Source organism: Oryctolagus cuniculus, chromosome 9, assembly GCF_051225735.1.
Source record: "Oryctolagus cuniculus isolate XC-2025 breed Fujian yellow rabbit chromosome 9, ASM5122573v1, whole genome shotgun sequence".
NCBI classification, from domain to species: Eukaryota; Metazoa; Chordata; class Mammalia; order Lagomorpha; family Leporidae; genus Oryctolagus; species Oryctolagus cuniculus.
In genome coordinates this window covers 73,691,033-73,714,894 of record NC_142875.1, presented here as the reverse complement: position 1 = coordinate 73,714,894, position 23,862 = coordinate 73,691,033, and the positions used below count along the sequence as shown (strand labels likewise).

Sequence of the window (23,862 nt, the reverse complement as noted above, 5' to 3'; positions counted from 1 at the left end):
CATGGCCAAAGGATACAGAGAAAAATTTTACACTAACTCATTGCTTAAACCTGTTGGAAAAGAAGAGCATGTGACCATGTTGGGACATTGAAAATCTATAGAAAACATCACATTTAATGATGAAACCTTAGAAATATTTTATTAATGTACAAAATAAGATGTGTACACTTAATATCACATCTATTTTTCTCTGAACAATGAGTCAGTATTATGGAGAAGAGTCATAAATATTGAGAACAATTAATAAAATCCATTTAGATGTCTGGGTGGGAAATAGTTGATAAGCTAATAGAACTAAAATAGACTTGGCCAGGTTGAAAATTAACATACAACTATTAGTGTATTTCCTGTACACCAGCAATATTTTAGAACATGAAATGAGAAAATAAAAGTTCTTTTCATAATGGCTAGTATTGTTTCTAAGGAACAAAACCAAATAATATATTTGGAAAATTATATGATTAAAGCATAAAACTATTGGAAATTTTAAAAGAAGTCTGAATAAATAGTATATTAGATTCATAGTTGAGAAAATTCACTAGTATTCGGTTAATATGTAAATTCAATGCAATTCCAATGAAACTATTTTATTAAAAATTTAGTTACCTAGAAAGAAATATTTGACAGGGATTCTGGTCTTTTTCAGTATCTCTGCAGTCATTACTCTGGTTCTTTTGTGCCTGAATTATCATCTTAACCTCCAAAATACTCTGTTTTCACCCTTGCTCTGCCAACCGCCATCTGTCCCAACCACTACAATCTTACCTACATTTCACAAGCAGAGTGACCCTTTAAAGGGTTACTGAATTTAATCCTCCCAATAAGACTATAAATTAGAATGTCCATTTTATACATGAAAACAATGTCTTAGAAAAGGTTATGTAATTGTTCCAAGGCCCAGCAATTAATAAGAAGAGGAGCTACAATTTGACTCTAGTATTTCTGATCCCAGAGTCTATTCTCTTCAGCACTAAACTATATTGTATTTTTATTAGTCCTTTCTGTGTTGATAAGTATGGTATTTTATTATTTTTAAAGGATGCTCAAAGATTTTATATATAATGGATAACATTTGTGTGAGATATGTGACACGGTCTCTTAAAATATAGTCTAATTTCACTTTGAGAAGCAGAAAAATGACTTGGGATGAAAAATTTAATTGACCTGTTAAAACATTTTGAAATTTTTATTATGATAAAGAAAAATTAAAATTTTAATCTTTCTGTCATCCATAGTATATTATCATCTTTTCTTCTTGAATTTTCAGGCTTAAATTGTTAACACCTTCTTTTCTCACATGCACATTTGACTGCACTCAACTCTGATTTTATAATAAAGCTCAATTTTAGTGATCACAAAGCTCGAATATTGAAGTAAGCTATTTCCAGAAATACCAGGTTTACGGTAATGATGAAAGTTGTGTCATGTTGTTATGGCAACCACAAATCCTAAAGTACTGATTAATGATGAGCTCACTACTGATTATGAAAGTAAGCAGTTCATTTTTTAGCTTAGCACTTTAAATAATTACTTCAAATTCAGTTAATGTCTAGGAACATATTTTAAAATGAGAAGGATATCTCCATTTGTTTACATATTAACATTTATTAAGATTTTTAAAATTTATAATGCTAGATTTTTTATGACAGTATGGTATTTCTAACTGGACAAATTGAACTCCTCAGTGTATGGTGTTCTAATACAAAAGTAACTAGAAAGTAACTATTTAGTTCCATTCTGTAAAACTCATCTTCTCCCTCCATTCCATTATCTTTTTGTATCAGCAAACTAACTACATTATTAGTATATCTGCTATATGATATACTGTTATCACAGACTACTTTGAGTGGAAGAAATATTAAAGATCTTCTAAAACTTGGAAATAAGGCAAATGAGGGCAGGCAGAACAGCATGACCTGTCCTGTCATACTGAAACATTTTAACAGTCCCGTTAGGGATTACTTATTTAGGGGAATGTACCTTTGTTTGATTCCACTGACTATTGGTTAAAGTCTCTAACCTCTATGAACATGTGAATTTGTAGTGTGGCAAGTGGGAAAAATATCTCTAAAGGTCATGGTTTGCCTTGTCCCATAGCACATTAACCTATTTTGTATCTAACCTCTTTTATTCTGACCTTCATTTTTAAATGCCTATAAATGACCATTTCCTCAAAATGTTCCAGCTTTACCATCTTAGCAGTTTGCTCAATAATGAGGTGTTAACTTTTTGATATGTGTTCATTCTTTGTTTGAGTCATATTCTCAACTCTTTGAAAATTATACTTACAATGGAAGGGTAATTAAACTGTCCAGAACCAAATAATGCATTACTTAATAAATTAACATATATGAAGCTGTCATAGGAGCAGAGATTAGGAGAGTTAAAGATCTAACTTAATAGACGACCATAGCTTATATTCAGATAAAAGGATTTTTTTCCCTCTTTCAACTAGATTTTTGAGTGTCTTTCAATCTTGTAACTATCTGGGGTGCAGAACAATTCTAAAAGTATGTCCCATCCCTCAACCATGGATTTAGCTGTGATCATCAAAGTAGAGTGTGTAAGTAAGATCTGAGATGGTTGTCCATTCTAGAACCAGTGGTCAGTATGCATGGCTGAAAAAAAAAAGTTTGCTTTTATTATTCTTGTATATCATATTATCAGTGGATAGAACATAACCAAGTTTTTGGAAGCACATGACTGGACTGACATCATCATTTGGGGTTTAGTTATAGAATACTTAAGACATTTGCATTTTGAGCAGTGATTATTTTTAACCATAATGATTTATCATCATTTGAGACTGTATTTCCTACATGACAATAGTGATTAGCAAAGAATTTATACCAAGAAACTAGGCAGAAAAGATGGCTGGCTGGCTGGCTGGCTGGCAAGATAGATAGATAGATAGATTCCTACATATATTATTTAAGATAAAGGGTGAAGAAAATATGAAGATATAACAAGATGATTGAATAGGGAAAAAATGAGTTGATTTTTTTTTAAACAGAAGTATGTACTTTATTATACCATCTGAGAAAAATATATAAAATACAAAGATTTAAAATAATGTTTTTTTTTAAACTTTGAAGCAGATTTGTTATGTTCCAGGTTTCTTTTTTTTTAACTTTTATTTAGTAAATATAAATTTCCGAAGTACAGCTTTTGGATTACAGTGGCTTTCCCCCCCATAACTTCCCTCCCACCTGCAACCCTCCCATCTCCTGCTCCCTCTCCCATTCCATTCACATCAAGATTCATTTTCAATCATCATTATATACAGAAGATCAATTTAGTATCTATTAAGTAAAGATTTCAACAGTTTACACCCACACAGAACATAAAGTGTAAAATACTGTTTCAGTACTAGTTATAGCATTAATTCACATTGAACAACACATTAAGGACAGAGATTCTACATGAGGAGTAAGTGCACAGTGACTCCTGTTGTTGACTTAACAATTGACACTCTTATTTATGGCGTCAGTAATCTCCCTAGGCTCTTGTCATGAGTTGCCAAGGCTATGGAAGCCTTTTGAGTTCGTCAACTCTGATCTTATTTAGACAAGGTGATAGTCAGAGTGGAGGTTCTCTCCTCCCTTCAGAGAAAGGTACCTCCTTCTTTGATGGCCTGTTCTTTCCACTGGGATCTCACTTGCAGAGATTTTTCATTTAGTTTTTTTTTTTTTTTTTTTTGCCAGAGTGTCTTGGCTTTCCATGCCTGAAATACTCTCATGGGCTCTTCAGCCAGATCTGAACGCCTTAAGGGCTGATTTTGAGGCCAGAGTGCTATTTAGGACATCTGCCATTCTATGAGTCTGCTGTGTATCCCACTTCCCATGTTGGATCGTTCTCTCCTTTTTAATTCTTTCAGTTAGTATTAGCAGGCACTAGTCTTGTTTATGTGATCCCTTTGACTCTTAATCCTTTCATTGTGATAAATTGTGAGCTGAAGTTGATCACTTGGACTAGTGAGATGGCATTGGTACATGCCACCTTGATGGGCTTGATTTGGAATCCCCTGGCACGTTTTTAACTCTTCCTGAAGAGGAATTCAAGAGAATGATAAGATTCCACAAGCAGCCAGCACTGTGACATAACAGATTAAGCCACCACTTGCAATCCTGGCATTCCATATGGGTGCCAGTTTGAATCCAAGCTGCTCCACTTCTGATCCAGCTCCCTGCTGGTGCACCTGAGAAAGCAGTGGAAGATGGCTCAAGTGCTTAGGTCCCTGCACCCACATGGGAGACCTGGATGCAGTTCCAGGCTCCTGGCTTCAGGCTGGCCCAGCCCTGGCAGTTGTGGCCATTTTGGGAGTGAAAGAGTGGGTGAAAGATTTCTCTCACTCTTTCTTTTTTCGTCTCTGCCTTTTGAATAAATAGACTTTTTTAAAGACCATTCAAGAACACAGAGAAGCAAACACAATAGTTAGAGAACTTGACATGTTTGAGAAATTTGGGTGGGATATAAAGATATTAAAGGAAAAAACCAACTATTAGAAATGAAGATATCAGTATGCCATATAATGGAAAACTAACAACAGACCTGGTAAGGTGAAAGAAAGAATTTTTGAGCTAGAAGACAAATCTTAGGGAATGTCTAATTAGACAAAAGGAAGGAAGGAAGGGAGGGAGGCAGGGAGGGAGGGAGGGAGAGGGAGGGAGAGAAAGAGAAAAGGAGAAGGAAGGGAAGGGAGGGGAAAGGAGGAAGGAAGGGAGGAGAGAGGAAGGGAAGAAGATGAAAAAATTAGAAAAGCCAAAACCATGTTCAGGATCTATGGGATACCATCAAACACCCAAATATGCATTTCTTAGGAGTTACTGAAGGTATGGAAAAATATAATGGCTTAGAATTATTTAGTGAAATAATAGCAGAATATTTACCTAATTTGGAGAATGATATGGACATTAAAGTGCAGGAAGCAGTTAGAAACCACAATAGACAAGATCAGAAAAGTTCTTCACTACAACACATTATAGTCAAACTTTCAAAAATAAAACATCAGAGATCCTATACTGTTCAAGAGAGAAATGCAAGATTACCTTTAAAGGATATCCAATTAGAATGGCAGCTAATTTCTAAACAGAAGCTCTTTGGGCTTGGAGAGAATGGAGAGACATAGTCATGTCCTAAAAGAAAAAAAAAAAAGCTGTAACCTAGAATACTGTACTCAGGGACACGCTCATTTATAAATGAATATGAAATAAAAGCCTTCCAAAACAAGCATAAATTGAAAGAATTTGCTACTACCTTGCCAAACTTATAAATAATACTTAAGGATGTGCTACTTACAGAAACAGATAATTAGCAACCTGGAAGAATGTGAAGGCAGGAAACTTTTTAGTAAAATTACAAAAGAAATCCAAAACAAAAACTGAGAATATTTACAGAAAAATGGCAGAAACAAGTCATTAATTACCAGTAATAACCTGAGATACGAATGGCCTAAATTCTCCCATTAGAAGATACAGACTAGCTGAATGAATTAAAAAACAAGACCCATCTTTATACTGCCTAGAAGAAAAACACCTCACCAGTAAAGATGCATAGTGAAAGTGAAAGGATAGAAAAACATATTGTATGCAAATACAAATCAGAATAGAACATGAATAGCCAGTCTGATATCACACAAAATAGTCTTTAAATCAAAAAACTGTTACAAGAGACAAAGAATGTAATTAAGTAATGATTAAGGGATCAATTCTGCAGGAAGATGTGACTATAGTAAATGTGTATGCACCCAATGCTAGGGCACACACCTATTTAAAACAAATGTTAATGGATCTAAAGGGAAACATAGGCTCCAGTACAATAATAATGAAAGACTTCAACCCTCCACTTTCATCAATAGACAGATCAACTATACAAAGAAATAACAAGGCTAATTTACACTGTTGACCAAATGGACCTAAATGATATCCACAGAACATTTTATCCCATGCTGTAGAATACATTCTTTTCAACAATGTTTGAACATTCTCTAGGAAAGACCAAATGATAGGCCATAAAATAAGTCTCAACAAATTAAAAAAGAAGTGAAACCATACCATGTTTCTTTTTTTAGCACAATGGATTGAATTTGGAAATTAACAACATAAGAAACTCTAGAAAATATGCAAATATGTGGAGACTGAAGAACATTCTTGTGAATGAACAGTGGGTTATAGAAGAAAACAAAAAAGAAATAAAAAACTTCCTAGAAATAAATAAAGTTGACAACACATTATATCAAAAACTTATGGGATACAGTAAAAGCAGTATTTAGAGGAAAGTTTATAGCAGTTAGTACCTACATCAAGAAGTTGGAAAGGCATCACCTACGTGATCAAACAATGTATCTCAGGAACCTGGAAAGATAAGAACAAATGAAAACTGAAATTAGGAGGGAAGAAATAATAAGAGAAGTAAACAAAATTGAAATGAAAACTAGTTTTTCAAAAAAACAAAATTAATAGACCATTGGATCAACTAGCCAAAAATAGGAATTGGGGGAGGAGAAGATCCAAATTAATAAAATCAGAGATGTTACAACAGATATCACAGAAATAAGTATTATCACCAGTTGTTACTACAAACAACTATATGCCCACAAATTGTAAAAACTAGAATAAATGGATAGATTTCTGGAGACATACAATTCACCAAAATTGAAGCACAAAGACATAGAAAACATAAATTGAATACTAACCAAGAAGAAGATTGTATCTGTAATAATGTGTGTCCCAACAAAGGAAAGCCCAGGACCAGGTGGCTTCTCCACTGAACTCCATCAACCTTGTAAAGACCTAATCCAAGTTCTTCTTAAATTATTCAAAACAATTGAAAGATAGATAATCCTCCCAAACTCCTTTTATTAGCATCACCTTAATTCCTAAACCAGAAAAAAAAAATACAAGAGAGATAACTGAGCCAATATCCCTGATGAACACAGATGCAAAAATCCTCAACAAAATATTAGCTAATTGAATCCAGCACCACAACAAAAGGATCATCCATTATGACCAAGTGGGATTGGTCCCTAGTATGAGGGATGGTTCAGCATATGCAAATCAATAAACATGGTACATCACATTAACAAATGGAAGCATAAAAATGTCTGATTACTTAAATAGTTGCAAAGCATTTGATAATACACCACATCCTTTCATGATAAAAAAAAACTTAAGGCGTGTATAGAAGGACCATAGCTCACCACAGTTAAGGCAATATACGACAGACTCAACAACCAGCACCATCCTGAATGGAGTAATGCTGGAAGCAGTTCCACTAAGATCCACAAACAGAGGTTTTCCACTGTCACCATTACTAGTCATTATAGTTCTAGAAGTTACAGCCAGAGCCATTAGACAAGAAATCAGTAAGATACAAATGGGAAAGGAGGAAATAAAATTCTCCTTATGTGCAAATGATATGATCTATACATAAGGGAAACAAAAGAGTCCACTAAGGGACTATCAAAAGAGTTTGGCAAAATTGCCGGATAAAAAATTGATACAGAAAAATGAATAATGCTATGGCTGAGAAAGAGCTTGTAACATCAGTCACATTCACAATATCTACAAAAAGTAACAAATATATTAGGGTAAACTTATCCAAGGATGTGAAAGATGTATACAATGAAATTATAAAACATTAAGGAAAGAAATAGAAGAAGGTACACACCAAAAAATGGAAAAATCTTCCATGTTCATGGATTGGGAGAATTAATCTAATCAAAATGTCCATAGTACCCAAACCATTTTACAGAGTCCATGTAATCCCAATCAAAATACCAAGGACATCTTTTTCAGATCTATTAAAAAAAATCACCCTAAAATTCATGGGAAACACAAGACCCCAAATAGCTAAAGCAATCTTAAACAATAAAAACATAGCTGGAGACATCATAGTACCAGTTTTCAAGACATATTACAGTGATTACAATCAAAACAGATGTGTACCAATGGAACAAATTAGAAGCCCCAGAAAGTAATCCACACAGCCAGTCTTTGGCAAATGAGCTAAAATCACTCTTTGGAAAAAGGAAAATCTCTTCTACAAATGATGCTTGGAAAATTGGATCTCTCCATGCAGAAGTATGGAATGAGAATCCTACTTTACAGCTTATATAAAAATCAACTCAACAGTGGATCAAGGCTCTATACCTCAGACCTGAAACTATTAAATACTAGAGAAAAACTGGGGGAACACTGAAAGACCTTGGCATGGGTAATATTAGCCTTCTGGAGCCCAGGCAATGAAAGCAAAAATAGACACATGGATTTATATCAAGCTAAGAAGCTTGTACACAGCAAAGGAGACATGCAGCAAAGTGAAGAGGCAGCTGACAGAATGGAAGAAAATATTTGCAATGTATATTTCTAATAACAGATTAATAACCAGAATGTATAAGGCGCTTAAACTCAACAACATCGTAACAATCCAGTTAAGAATGGACTGAAGATATGAACAGGCATTTTTCAAAGGATGGCGTACAAATGGCCAATTGACACATGTAAAGATGCTCAGTATCACTACCCACCAGGGAAATGCAAGTTTATATTAAATTTCACCTGAATCCAAAAATAACAAATGCTGGTGAGGATATAGCAGAAAAGTACCCTAATACCCTGTTGGTGGGAATGTAAACTATTATACCTGTTAGGGAAGACAGTATGGAGATTCCTCAGAAAATTGAAAATTACTCTGCCATATGATTCAGCCACCCCATTCCTAAGAATTTATCCAAAGGAAGTGAAATCAGCATGTGACAAGGTTACTTGAACTCTCATTTTTTAGAATCTCTATTCACAATAGATAAGATACGGAATCAATCTGGATGTACATCAACTGAATATAATGACTAGATAGAGTGCATTATGCAGTATTACTTAGCCATAAAAGGAATGAAATCTGTCTTTCACAACAAAATGGATACAGTTGGAGACAGTTATGCTTAGTGAAATAAGCTAATTCCAAAAACCCAAATACCATGTTTCTTCTTATTTATGGTAGCTAATATATAGAGTCCAAAAAAGGTAACGTATATGAGTGGAATTGACATTTGGAAATTTGATTAGTTTTTATGGTCTTTGTCAATACTCTTATTACTACTTTGAATTTATCATTTAGTGGGAGATTAAGCTGTGACAATCAAGTAAATTGGAAGTATATCATTGGGGCCAGCGCTGTTTTTTTTAGCAGGTAAAGCAGCTACCTGCAGTGCCAGCACCCCATATAGGTACTGGTTTGAGTCCTGGGTGCTCCACTTCCAATCCAGCTCTCTGCTAGGGCCTGCAAAAGCAATAGAAGATGACCCATGTCCTTGGGCACCTGCACTCGCATGGGAGACCCAGAGGAAGCTCCTGTCTCCTGGCTTCGGATTTGCTCAATTCTGGTCATTGCAGCCACCTGGGGAGTGAATCAGTAGATGGAAGACACCTCTCTGTCTCTTCCTCTCTCTGCCTCTGCCTCTCTGTAGCTCTTCTATTCAAATAAATAATAAATCTTTTTTTTTAAAAGTATATCATTGCAAAATGAAAAAAAATTAAGGGGAAGGGAGGGAGAAGCAAGGGTATGAAGTATCATTCTGTTCTTAAAACTGTATTTGAAATACATGAAATCTGTTCCATTTATATTTATAAATAAATAGAATGAATGTACAGAGTTATTATTAGAAATTTAAAGGATGGGGTAGTAGAATGGCAAAATAATAGAAGTTTTTGACACTACAGAAACGTATATACAAATAACTGACATGCTTATTACAAATCAATATCTATGGATCCCAACTTCCCAAAATACTGTATATATATGTATATATGAGTGTGGATGTGAATGTGTTCATGTCACTAGACAGGCAGACACACAGAATTTAAATACCCTTAACTCTCAGTGGAACAGCTGAAAAGCTATTGTACCTTCTAAGGACTAACTAATGAATTACTTCACTTTACAGTGGAAAAATTAGCTAGGAAAAGTTAAATTACTTGTTGAAGGCAACAGTAGTAAGTAGAAGAGCTTCAATCCAAGTCTTCAGACAGCACTTTCCTCCAATGTACCATTTCGTCTCTACTCCATGGTATAGGGTTCATGAGAAAACACTTAATGAAATTGAGTTTGTGGACCTGGCTTTAACAGTATTAGATGGATGAACTCTTACATTTGTCCAGAAATTGGACTTGGTGCTATCAATTGAGTTTCTCCTTTGGATTTTATTCAGACTCATTTTAGAGAATCTCCTTTCCATTGTATTTCTATAATGTTGATTTTAGAGCTTTCCTGTAGAGCGGAAGAAACAGTTCCTTTTCCTTCATCTTCTTCCCACTATATGAAAGACTACATTTTCTCTCACGATTTTGCTCTTTTTTCTGCAGCATACCCATGTTCATGTTTAATTTTTCAAAAATATTTATTTATTTAAAAGTCGGAGAACTTCCATCTGCTGCTTCACACCCCATATGGTCACAACAATGAGGGCTGGGCCAGGCCAAAGCCAGGAGCCAAGAGCTTCATCTGAGTCTCCCACATGATTGCAGGAGCCCAAATACTTGTGTCATCTTCCACTGCTTTTTGCTGGCCATTGACAGAACATGAACTGGCATCTGTATGTCATGCAGCATTGTAGGCCAAGCAGGTTTACTTGCTATTCCACAATGCTGGCCTCCACTTTCATGTTTTAATCTTGTCCTTAATCCTATCAGCTTCATAATCTGAATGAATAAGCTCTATGCCATCAAATATCACCCTTTAAAATCAGTTATAAGCTCTTTCTTGGATTATTTGGCTTGATTTTATTTAATTATCAGTGTCTTAGCAGTATTGCTTTATCCTGGATTTCTTTGCAGAATTATGGGTTAGCAGCTGTGGTGTGAATTTAGACTTTTATAAAATGATTTTGCTTAGAAACAGTGTACCGTGAGTTACAGCTAACTGAGTGAGTTTAAAATTTTTCACCTTTAAGACTTAAAAATAAAATTTACAGTCCATTACTTTAGAGTTTTCAATAGGTCACTCTACATTTACCAGTTCTGAATTTTCAAAAATTATTTTCTATTCACTATTCCATCTTATTCTGATTTTAAATTTCTTAAGAGAAGTAATAGCCTTATTTCTGTGTAATCTTTAAATATTACCAAAATGTACATTTTGTCTAGGTCTAGTAGAGTTTCTGGAAGATGAGGTATAGTAATTAATTCTTTGTACATTTCCTAAAAGCCTCTATTAAATATTCTTTGTATAAAGAACAAAAAGCACTATTTCTTTTGTTGTTTGTTGCTAAAGATGTATGTATGTATGTATGTGTTTATTTGAGAAGTAGAATGAGAGAGGGAGAGCCAGAGAGAGATCTTCTATCTGCTGTTTCATTCCCCAAATGGTTCTAACCCCTGGTGCTGGGCCAGGCCAAAGCTGGGAGCCCAGAACTCCATCTGGATCTCCCACTTAGCGATTTGGCTTGATTAGCATGGAACATTAGCATGGAACCAGATTGTAAACTGATAATCTGGGATTCTTAATTGGCATTCCATTATGAGATGTTGGCAGTGGAAGCCATGGTTTAACCCACTGTGTGACAGCAGTGGCCCCTGAAATGCTGCTTATAAAATCCAGCACCTGACTTGTTGGAAAATGGGTTATTAAACATATATTTTTATCTGCGACAGGCATTTATACTAGTTATAAGACTCTGATTAAGATGCCCACGTCCCGGCCAGCGCTGCGGCTCAATAGGCTAATCCTTCACCTTGCGGCACCAGCACACCGGGTTCTAGTCCCGGTCAGGGCGCCGGATTCTGTCCCGGTTGCCCCTCTTCCAGGCCAGCTCTCTGCTGTGGCCCGGGAGTGCAGTGGAGGATGGCCCAAGTGCTTGGGCCCTGTACCCCATGGGAGACCAGGAGAAGTACCTGGCTCCTGCCTTTGGATCAGCGCGGTGCACCGGTGCGGTGACCATTGGGGGGTGAACCAACGGCAAAGGAAGACCTTTCTCTCTGTCTCTCTCTCTCACTGTCCACTCTGTCAAAAAAATTAAAAAAAAAAAAAATTAAAAGAGATGCCCACATCCCATATCATAGTTCTTGGATTTGATTCCTGGCCCTGACTCCTGAGTTAACCTTCCTGCCAGTGCAGACCCTGCATGGCAGCAGTGATGGCCCAAGTAGGACTCCCATGCAGTCCTCATGGGAGACCTGAGTTCCCAGTAACTGACTTTGGCCCAGCCTTGTCCTGGCATTTCAGATATTTGGGAAATGAACCAGGAGATGGATTCACTCATATCATACCTTCTGTCCTCTGACCTCCCTTCCTCTTCGCTCCTTTCTCCTCTCCTTTTCCCTTCACTCTCCCCTCCTCTCCCCTTCCCTTCCTTTCTTCTCTCCTCCTCCTTTCCTTTCCCTCCTCTCCCTTCCCCTCCCCTCCTTTCGCCTCCTCTCCCTACCCATCTTTTCCTTTCCACTCCTCTCCCTCTTTCTCCCCCCACCTCTTAACTAAATAAAAAAACATAGCTAACAAAGTTCAAAATACCAGTTTTTCATATTTTTCTATTTCATTTATGAAAATTTTTTTGTATCACTTTGATAGATTCATTGTTAAGCTCAATTAATTATAGGAAGGATCACCAATCAATAGATCAAAAAATACCTTGAAGCCTCATTTGGTTTAGTGGCTTTCCAAGCCAGTTCCTACCATCATCCCTTCCAGTGGAAAGAGTGCAACTAGTAATGTCACTCCACTCTGCTCAGAGAATTTATTCAATGTACCTTCTGTGATTTTAGAACGTTTAGCAAGTTTTGGAAAATGTCATGTTTCTCAAACTTTCCAAAATTTCAGACTCCATCAGAATGGGGTACAGATGATCTAAGATCAGAAGTGGACTTCCCTTCTCTTTCTATCCAACTTTTTTTTTTTTTTTTTTTTTTGACAGGCAGAGTTAGAGAGAGACAGAGTGAAAGGTCTTCCTTCCGTTGGTTCACCCCACAAATGGCCGCTGTGGCTGGTGTGCTGCACCGATCCAAAGCCAGGAGCCAGGTGCTTCCTCCTGGTCTCCCATGCGGGTGCAGGGCCCAAGTACTTGGTCCATCCTCCACTGCCTTCCCCGGGCCACAGCAGAGAGCTGGACTGGAAGAGAAGCAACTGCGACAGAACCGGCCCCCCAACCGGAATGCCAGCGCCGCAGGCGGAGGATTAGCCTAGTGAGCTGCGGCGCCGGCCTATTTTTGTTCTTTTCTAGATTGATTTATTCCCACAAATAGTCTAACAAATATATCATTCAGTCATTATTATTCCAAAAGAACATAATTCTTATAAAAACAGATTAATGGGTGTTTTATTGAAGATGACTTGAAGGCATTCATTTGTATGACAACTAACACAGTGTTATTACCACCATTACTATCATGTTAGATTGGTCAGTTGTGTAACTATACTCTTGACTATATGAAATTGCCATTAATGTATGAAAAGGTGGTGGCTCATGAGTCCAGAATAAGGCTCCATAAATTAAAAAGTTACTTTTTTTCTCCCTCCTAAGTATTCACTAATATTGACTTATCACCTGTCACATTCAAAATATACTCAAAATATACTGCGTGTTAAAGGATATATGAACATGAACAATATGAAATTACTTGAAGTTTTGCAGGACAACTGCAATGTGAACATCATATGTTTCTGTAATCCTAAGTATTTTTAAGCAACTTTAATTGAGAGACAGACAGGTCCCATCATTGAGTTAATCCTCAGATGCCGGCAGTGACCAGGGCTGAGCTGGGCTGGGTTGAAGCTAAGTGCCAGTTACTCCATCCAGAACTTCCACATGTGTGACAGGAACTCAACCACCTGAGCGGTAACTGCTGCCTGCGTGGGTCATTATTACCAGGTAGCTGGAGTCAGGAACAAGAGCTAGGTATCAAACCCAAGTATCCTAATGTGGGATGTGCATGTCTTAACCTGCAAATTAAATGCCTACCCCCTAAGCATTTTAGAGTTCATTTTGATGTTTTGAAATTTGTTCATATTGAAGTTATTGTATTCATTCAGTGTCCAGCCATCCCCTTCCCCAACACAAAGGTTTTGGTTAGGTTCTGAGAATCAAGAAAATGTAGAAGTTTAATATTTTAGGATAATAAAGGAGGCCGGCATCACGGCTCAACAGGCTAATCCTCCGCCTAGCGGCGCTGGCACACTGGGTTCTAGTCCCGGTTGGGGTGCAGGATTCTGTCCCGGTTGCCCCTCTTCCAGGCCAGCTCTCTGCTGTGGCCCGGGAGTGCAGTGGAGGATGGCCCAAGTGCTTGGGCCCTGCACCCACATGGGAGACCAGGAGAAGCACCTGGCTCCTGCCTTTGGATCAGCGTGGTGCGCCGGCTGCAATGCGCCGGCCGCGGTGGCCATTGGAGGGTGAACCAACGGCAAAAGGAAGACCTTTCTTTCTGTCTGTCTCTCTCTCTCTCTCTCACTGTCCACTCTGTCAAAAAAAAAAAAAAAAAAAAAGAAAAGAAAAGAAGAAGTACATGAATGTTCCAAAAAGAAAGTAATTCTTTGTAGTTCTGAAGATCAGGGAAGATCTCATGGATGAGATCATATTTTTGCTGCACATTATTAAGAGAATTTAGAAGTGATGAAAAGAGGAATTCTAGGCATATGGGAAAGTGTGAGGTCAGCAAGGGCAAGGTAGAGGGAACAGAGAAGTTGAGAATAGTGATGAAGATGTTATTAGCGATTTTGAATGATATGGAAGGAATGTTGACTTCTCTGAAACCAAAGTAAGCCATTGAAGCTCCTTGAAGACCCCAATAATAGTGAGCCATGATAAAAAGTATGCTGTATAAAGATTCATCTATAGCAGTGCTTATGATGGATCAACTATAGAAGAGATGGGAAGAAGGAAGACCACATAGGAGTGTTCTGTATACTCCAGGCAAGTGATCATTAGAACCCTGAGGTTATGGGATATTGTTATTATATTAAATGAAATAGGAAACTGCAAGAAAAATAGGTTTGGAAGTAAGGATTGAAAGATACTTGTTTAATTTAGTATTTATAAAAACCATAAAGTTAGTGTCAGTGTTCTTTATTATTTATATAAAAGGAACAAATTTAATGTATTTCATATATACAACTTTAAGAACATAATGATACTTCCCTCCCTACCCTCCCTCTATCCCTCCCTCCCCTCACTCCCTCCCTTTGTCTTTCTTCGTTTCTTGTTTTTCTTTTCATTTTTGCAGTGACATACATTTTTTCAAATTATTTTTTTCTTTTTTTTAAATTTTAACTATATTTTGCAAATTCAATGTGGTTTGTAGATAAAATTTTAGGAACATAATGATACTCCCTTTCTTCCTCCTTCCCTTTCAATTTACTTATAATAATAACAAGCTTAACCCTCCACTAAATATAGAATTCAACAAGTACTAAATAGAAAAACCACTGTTCCTCAGGAGTACAGACGAGCTATAAACAAAAACTAAATCACAAAATGTCAATTTCACTCATACACATTGCATATTTTGTACTCTATATGTTAGCTACCACAAATCAGAGAAAACATTTTTCATTTTAGAACTGGCTTATTTCACTAAGCATAATGATCTCCAGATTTTCATTCTTTTTTTATGGCTGAGTAGTATTTAATCATGTACATATACCACATTATCTAGTTGTTAGTTGATGGACATGTGGATTGATTCCATGTCTTATCTATTGTGCATTGAGCTGCTAGAAACTTGGGAATACAGATAAATTTTTCATATGCTTCTTTTATTACTTTTGGGTAAATTCCCAGGATTGGGATGGCTGGGTCTTATGGTAGATTTATTTTCATATTTCTGAAGAATTGCCACACTGTCTTTCATAATGTTTGTAAATCACATTAACAAATTATAGAATAAAAACCATATGCTTATCTCAGTAGCTGCAAAGAATTCATTTGATAAAATACAACTTCCTTTCATGATACAAACTTTAAACAAATTGTTCATATGGAATATAGCTCACCAGAATCTAAGGAATATATGACAAACCCACAGCCAGCATCATATTGAATAGGGAAAAGCTGGAAGGATTTCTACTTAGATCTGGAACCAGACAAGAATGCCTACTCTCACCATGAGTCTAGTTGTGGAAATTTTAGTCAGAGCCATTAGACAGGAAAAAGAAATCAAAGGAATACAACTGGGAAAGGAGGAAATCAAATTGTCCCCCTTTGCAGATGATATGATCCTATGCATAGGGGAGCTAAAAGAGTCTACTAAGAGAGTATTGGAACTCATAAGAAAGTTTAGCAATGTTGCAGGATATAAAGTCAACAAAGAAAAATCAAGTCTTTGTATGCTCAAACAAAGATGTATCTGAGAAGGAACTTGTAAAATCAGTTGCATTCACAATAGCTACAAAATAATTTAAATATGTTGGGATAGCCTTTGGTGGCCATCGCCAGAGCGGCAGCTGCCAAAATGAAGTTCAATCCCTTTGTGACTTCTGATCAGAGCAAGAACCAGAAAAGACATTTCAATGCCCCTTCCCACATTCGCCGGAAGATTATGTCTTCTCCCCTTTCCAAAGAGCTGAGACAGAAGTACAACGTGCGATCCATGCCTATCCAAAAGGATGATGAAGTGCAAGTTGTGCGAGGACACTACAAGGGTCAGCAAATTGGCAAAGTAGTCCAAGTTTACAGGAAGAAATACGTCATCTACATTGAGCGGGTGCAGTGAGAAAAGGCCAATGGCACAACTGTCCATGTGGGCATTCACCCCAGCAAGGTGGTTATCACTAGGCTAAAGCTGGACAAAGACTGCAAAAAGATCCTGGAACAGAAAGCCAAGTCTCGTCAAGTAGGAAAGGAGAAGGGCAAATACAAGGAAGAAACTATTGAGAAGATACAAGAATAAAATCATCTTATATATGCAACTTTCATTAAAAACTGAAATGAAAAATAAATAAATAAATAAATGTTGGGATGAACTTAACCAAGGATGTGAAAGAGCTTTACATTGAAAATACAAAATATTAAGGAAAGAAATAGAAGAAGTCACACAAAAAATGCAAAAATCCTACATGTTCATGCTTTGGAAGAAGTAATATCAATAAAATGTTAATACTTCCCAAAGCAATGTACAGATTCCATGCAATCCCAATCAGAATAGAAAAAAACAGCCCTGAAATTCTTATGGAAACAGAAGAGACCCCCAATTAGCTAAAGCAATATTAAACAATAAAAACACAGCAGAAGGCATCACAATATTAGATTTTAAGACATCTTACCAGGTAATTGTAATCAAAATAATCCTGGCACTGGCACAAAAATAGACATTGTTACCAATGGAAGATGTTAGAACCCCAGAGATTAATCCACACGTCCACAACCAACTAGTCTTTGAAAAATGAGCTAAAATTACTCCCTCTCTGATGAAGGAATAGCCTCTTCAACCAGTGGTGTTGGGAAAATTGGATCTTCACATGCAGAAGTATGAATTAAGACCCTTACATTATATGCTAAAGAAAAATCAACTCAGCGCATCAAGGATCTAAACCTAAATCTGAAACCATCAAATTACTAGAGGAAAACATAGGGGAAATACTAAAAGACATTGGCATAGGCAATGACTTGCTGGATAAGACTCCAGAAGCACAGGCAATAAAAGCAAAAATAAACAAATGGGATTACATAAAGCAGAGCAAAGGAAACATATAACAAAGTGAAGAGGCAACCAACAGAATAGGAGAAAATATTTGTAATCTTTATATCTGATGGAAGATTAATATCCAGAATACATAAAGAATTCAAGAAACTCAACTACAACAAACTAAACAATGTAGTTAAGAAATTGGTAAAGGATATGAGCAGGCGTTTTTCAAATGGTGAAATACGAATGGCCAATTGACACATGAAAAGATGCTCAGTATCACTATCCACTCGGGAAATGCAAATAAAAACAACAGTGAGGTTTCACCCCACCCCCTTTATAATAGCTATCATCCAAAAATCAAAAAGTAACAAATGCTGGTGAGGATACTTAGGAAAAATGTCATTGTTTTATGAATAGATATATATATATGAATAATGCAAGTAGCTGATGATAGTAAATAACATAAAATATGAGAGTTGATGCTGATTTAATGAACTGAATTCTGGTTATCTTGGCTGAATAATTTTTAAAAACATTTGAAAGACTGTATTATTATTGTATATGCTTTTATAGAAATGTGTCTTCATGACAATACTGTGATTCTAGGCAGATATCACAGTTTATTCCAGTGATCTGGTAGATGAAGAGAAATCAAGGGGATATGGTTTTTTACTGTTGGAGATGTAGGTAAAGGACAATATATTGTAAGCATGCTTGAGACAAAATGTGTTGACAAATTTGATTGTAAGCTTCCTCCTTTCATGAAAATAAAGATAATGTGTTATCATTTGTTTTTGTAATATCAATACCTTGCTGGTGGGTACAGTTTGTGTTTCTTGTTTAACAGTGTACTTATACAAGGCACTTGCCATAAGGCTTCAGCAGTAAGCAAGGCAGTCATTGTCCTCTGGGACCTACAGAGTAATGAGAAGTTAATCAATCATAAAAATTAAATCAAAATAAATTGTGTAGATTGTCAGTGGTTATTAATAGTGTGATAATTATGTGTGATAATTATGAAGATGCGATGCATTGAATATGAAATTTTCCCATTTTTTGAAATGCATTGAAATGAATTTCTTAGTTTCTTAGGAACACTTTCTTTTCAGATGATGTGTTTATGCTTTGTTTGTTTGTCAATAGAGAGCAGATCATAAAACAGTCCACAGAATTAGTCTGCAGAGCCTATGGTGAAGTGTATGCAGCCGTGATGAATCCCATCAATGAATACAAAGATCCAGAGAGCATTCTACACCGATCGCCACAGCAAGTGCAGACACTTCTTTCCTGATTGTGTTGTTTATTTTGTTGGCGAGGTTTTACATCCCTAGAACACTAAAGATTGTCATTTTTAAGGCTATTAATTTTCACTTTTAAATTTGATAGAATTTTATTTGTAATGTGCAACTGTAGGTTGAAATAATTTCCTTTTTTCTCAATAAACTGAAAGTAAGATAACATGTTGGCCTGAGTTCGTACTGCTCCATATCTGACTTTTTTTAGAGATGCTCTATACGTTGTTACCTGCCTTTCTATCTCTGCAATTTCTTATTGATTCTGTAACATAAGTGTATGACAAAAGGAAGATGAGAGGTGCAAATGTTTTTAAGACTATTTTAAAATTAATAGCATATAAAAATTGTCTGCACTTAACAATTAGTATGAGGATATTTCCTAATAAATATCTCTTTATCTAAAGATTCATGCCCTTTCTTATTGGTTACTAATGTTAGTGGTTTTGCTTCATAGCTTTTTTGAATCCTACCTGTGTCTTTGTCCCCAAAATAACTGCCTGAAATTGTTAGAAGAAAGACAAAGGATGGTGGATTGTGCTGCTTATGTACATAGCAGGGAGTTCCGCATTGTACATAACTGACTACACATTTGCTTGTGAATGTAGATGTGCAGTTAGCAAAAAGGAAAAATGAGAGGGAAATCATTTAAATAGAGTGGATTCCAGTCAGGTGTCCTTGGGGATAACTCAAGGTAGAGCTTAACACTTTAACTGAGTTTTAGGTCAGTACACATCCTGGACTGCGTGTTTAAAGATAGGTGTTTGCTATATAGTATGGACCCTACATCCACAAACTTGCTCTGATGTTGAAAACAAAGAAGCAATGATCTTCTTGTATACCGGCAGAGAGATTGCCAGAACAGTTGCTAGCGGGCAGCAGGTCTGCTTCCCAGATTGTGGCTTAGCCTCTGACTTTAGAATTGTTTTTCTTTTAATTTTTTTTATTAACTATAGTTGTACATGTTTATAGGCTACATTATGACATTTCAGTATAATTCTATACTGTGTACTGATCAAATCAGGGTAATCAGCATTTCCCTTTCTTTGATATTACTTTATGATGAGAAGCTTGAATCTTCTTTATTTATTCATAGATCATATAATTGGTTACTCTGAACTGAGCAAGATTCAGAATCACTGTAGTTTTTAAAAAACTGCATCTCAATATGTTTGATGTGGCTAACAGTTCTTAATAGCAAAAAAAGAAAAATTGAATTCCTGGTATAGAAAAGTAGTCCTTAATTTATGAATGATAAAACTGAGGCACAAAGGAAAAAATTGACTTTTTAAAGATTTATTTATTTATTTGAAAGAGTTAAAAAAGCAGAGGCAGAGAGAGAGACAAGTCTTCCATCTGCTGGTTCACTCCCCAAATGGCCGCAATGAGGATATGACCTAAAGCTGTGCCAATCCAAAGCCAGAAGCCAGGAGCTTCTTCCCACATGGTTACAGGAACCCAAGGACTTAGGCTGTCTTCTATGGCTTTCCCAGGCTTTTAGCAGAGAGCTGAACCAGAAATGGAGCAGCTGGGAGTCGAACCATCAACCAGATAGGATGCTGACACTGCAGGTGGCAGCTTCACCTGCTATGCCACAGCGGCTGCCCCAAAAATTAATTATTTGAAAATATTTGTAAATAATAAAATTTGTAGAACATGGTTTATTAACCTCTCTGAAGTTTATAATTGTTTATAACTAATATGATTCTTTGGAGTAAGAATGATTGATGATCTATCATCCATTCTGGTATGAAATTTTATTTTTGGTCTTTCTCCTTCAATGAGTAAATGTGATATGTAAAAGAAAATAAAATATAATTTAAATTTTACATAACTTATTTCTACTGTGAGAACAATGTTGACACTTTACCATTTGTGAATTCCTTTGTTTTCTAGAAAAAAATGTATTTTACCTCTTACCTGATTTACTCAAAAGATTAAACTATTTTGAGTAGCAGTCTTTGGAGTGTTTTTTTGCACATTGTCAATGTGTTTTTGGAAAATGTGCAAATAGGAAAAGGAAGCATAATTATGTGCCTCATAACAGTGTTTTGTTAATGATGAACTGACCATTAGAATACCATGAGATTATAACAGAGTTGAAAAATTCCTAGGACATAGGGAAATCATGTTATATGTTATGCATTGATAATATGGTTGTGGTGATGCTGGCATAAACATACTTGCTGTGCTGTTAGCTGTATAACAGTATTGCCGCTAAATTAAGTATAGTACATAATACTTGATAATGATAAACAACTGTTTCATTGGTTTATTATTTACTGTGGGTTTTATCTTATCGTGTATTCCTTATTTAACATTTACTGTAAAGCAGTATGCTGTGTTATTCTGTCAGCAACCTTCATATATATGTTGTTTACTGCATCTCTGTTGCAGCACCTCTTGTGCCTGATTTAATCTCATGTTGTCCTGTTCATCATGGCCCCTGAACAAACATAATCCAGTGCTAGTGTTATCAGTAAGAGACTAAATAGCCTAGGTATATGGTGGGCTATCCTATCTAGGTTTATATAAAAACATTCTATGATTTCACACAGTGACACACCTCACAAGGCATTTATGATAGTGTGTCCCCATCAATAATGATAATTATAATCATAGAAAATTTTATAAAGTATAAAACAGTTATACACTACTTTTGGGTACACATATTGTAAAGCTATAAGGGAAACAGGAATTGATTATGGACCATAAACATACAGGATTGTTGAAATGAATGATCATGTTCTGTTAGACTTGGTTGTTGGTATGTGTTATTTTTTTAAATATTCTTTAACATTCATTATTATATGAATTCTCATTGTATATTTCACAACTTAAAAAAGGCTGTTTAAGTAATTTGTTAGCATAAGGCCTTGACTAAAGTTAGAACTCAACACAGGGTGAATATCTGTTATCTGAAATGCTTAGGACCAGAAGTTCTTCGGCTTTCAAATTTTGGAATATTTTCATATATATACTGTGATTTCCTATGGATGGAACCAAGTCTAAAACAAAATTCATTTATGTTACTTATACATACAGACTGAATATGATTTATACAATTATTTTAGTGTACCTTTGATCCATCACATGATATCAAGGTGTGGAATTTTCCACCATGGCATTGTATAAGTGCTCAGGAAGTTTCAGATTATGGCTTTTGGGATTATTGATGTTCAACCTGTATATATATATATATATATATATATAATATATAGTATATATATATAAAATATATACTAAAATATAAATATATATATAATATATAGTATATATATATATAAAATCACTTACTACTATTCAAGTTTATTTAGTACCATCTAAGATTCAAGATCTGTGATAAATACCAGAGTTTTAAATATTAGCAAACCATGTCAGTAGGGAATCCTCTGTCTTGTAGAGAGGTAGTTACATGCATTATAAATAATGTAATTTGGTAGAGTGCTTATGCATGTAAGTAAGAAGAAAAAATGAATAACAATCTTTTTTAACTCAGTTGAATGCATATACTTGTTATTGAAGTCCTGGAGATCACAGACAAACTAAATTTCAAGCAAGAACTCTAGAGTTTTTATTCTGAGATGATTACAATGACTGGGTCCCTTTATTTGGTCAAGATGTAAAATTGTCTAACAGCATGATGACCTCTGCAACAAATGATGGATTAAGAAATTGCAAAATTCTGCCCCTCCATAATGCAACACCAAAACTGGCCTGCCTGCAAAAAACTCAAAATCAACCTTTCCAAATCTCTGGAAACTATTTGAAAGCTTACACCCACCTGGGTCATTAAAAAAAAAAAAAACACTGAATTTTTGTCAGAACAGCGAACATTGTGGTGTTTTAATTAATATTGATTCCATACCTTGTTCTAAGCTCAGTAGTAGCTTTGAAAAGAATATCCTGCATTTCTCATAACAGGAAAGGTAGAATGAACCTTTTTTGCAGATTATTCATATTTTATCTGACTGGTGATCATTCAGAAAGCTTGTTTTTATCTTACTTGAAATTCATCCAGTGTAAATCCACTGTCTGGAGGACATGTATCTAACACATTTATTGATAAATGCTTTGTCACTGCTACCTGAAGAAATGAATGATTGTATCAAATAATAAAGTAACTGAAAAGATTTGGGAATGAGATATTCACAAGGACATTGAAACTGTGATACATTCTTAGGGATCTAAAAGTGTATGTGCATGTTTGGGAGTGTGTTTCTGAGCATCCTCAGTAAAGACCAAAGATACCCCAAGATCTCACCTCTACTTGACCTTGAGTTTTTGTGCAAGTAGGAAACAGAGGCTGAAAAAAAGTCAGAACTTGCCTGGCTGAATGTTGAAGGCATGCCACAACATGCACCCTGAGCACTTAAAACTGAGAAATTCTTTAGTTATTGGCATGAAAGTAAATCTTTATTCAAACTTTAGCTGATAGTCAAGCTAATAGATTAGATACTTAAGTGATCACAACATTAAAACATAGATTTTACAGAATAAGTCATTAAAACACAATCACATATACAAAAGTTCATAAAGACACACAACCACAAGTATTTTAAAAGGCAGCAATAAAGTGGCTATGAAGTGGAAGTATATGACTTCCAGAATGGATACATTATCATATTTAAATATCTATTTTTTTCAAGGAAAACATAGGTAAACACCCAAAGTATGACTTACAGGCTGGAAAAGTAGTCAATAAACACTGTCCTTGAGGAAGGCCAGATACTGAACTTTCTATACAGACTGAAGCTATTTTAAATGTTTAGGAGTTAAGGAAAATATGTCTGAAGAACTAAAGTATGAAAACAATGTTTCACACATGGAGAATATAAAAATTATAAAACAAATTTCTATAAAGTTATAAATTCTAAAAGTTATACTTTATACCTATATTTTATAAGATGTCTAATAAGAAATATCTGTGGGCATGAGAGTTGCAGAACAAAAAATTCACT

At 35.6% G+C, this 23,862-nt stretch overlaps 1 protein-coding gene and 1 pseudogene across 3 annotated transcripts in view; both read left to right on the top strand.

Annotated features, from left to right (window-relative positions):
* The window catches only part of COG6 (component of oligomeric golgi complex 6), an 84,667-nt gene extending 63,809 nt beyond the window's left edge, over positions 1-20,858 (top strand). For both annotated transcript variants that reach the window (XM_002721095.6, XM_089303678.1), the window contains one exon: positions 18,753-20,858. In XM_002721095.6, the coding sequence (XP_002721141.3) occupies positions 18,753-18,900 (148 nt within the window). In that variant the 3' untranslated portion in view covers positions 18,901-20,858. The remainder of the gene's footprint in view (positions 1-18,752) is intronic.
* On the top strand, positions 16,378-16,932 carry LOC100356235 (large ribosomal subunit protein uL24 pseudogene; annotated as a pseudogene). The gene has a single exon (XR_016212918.1). The product of XR_016212918.1 is annotated as a large ribosomal subunit protein uL24 pseudogene (transcript).
* Positions 20,859-23,862: the final 3,004 nt, after the last annotated feature.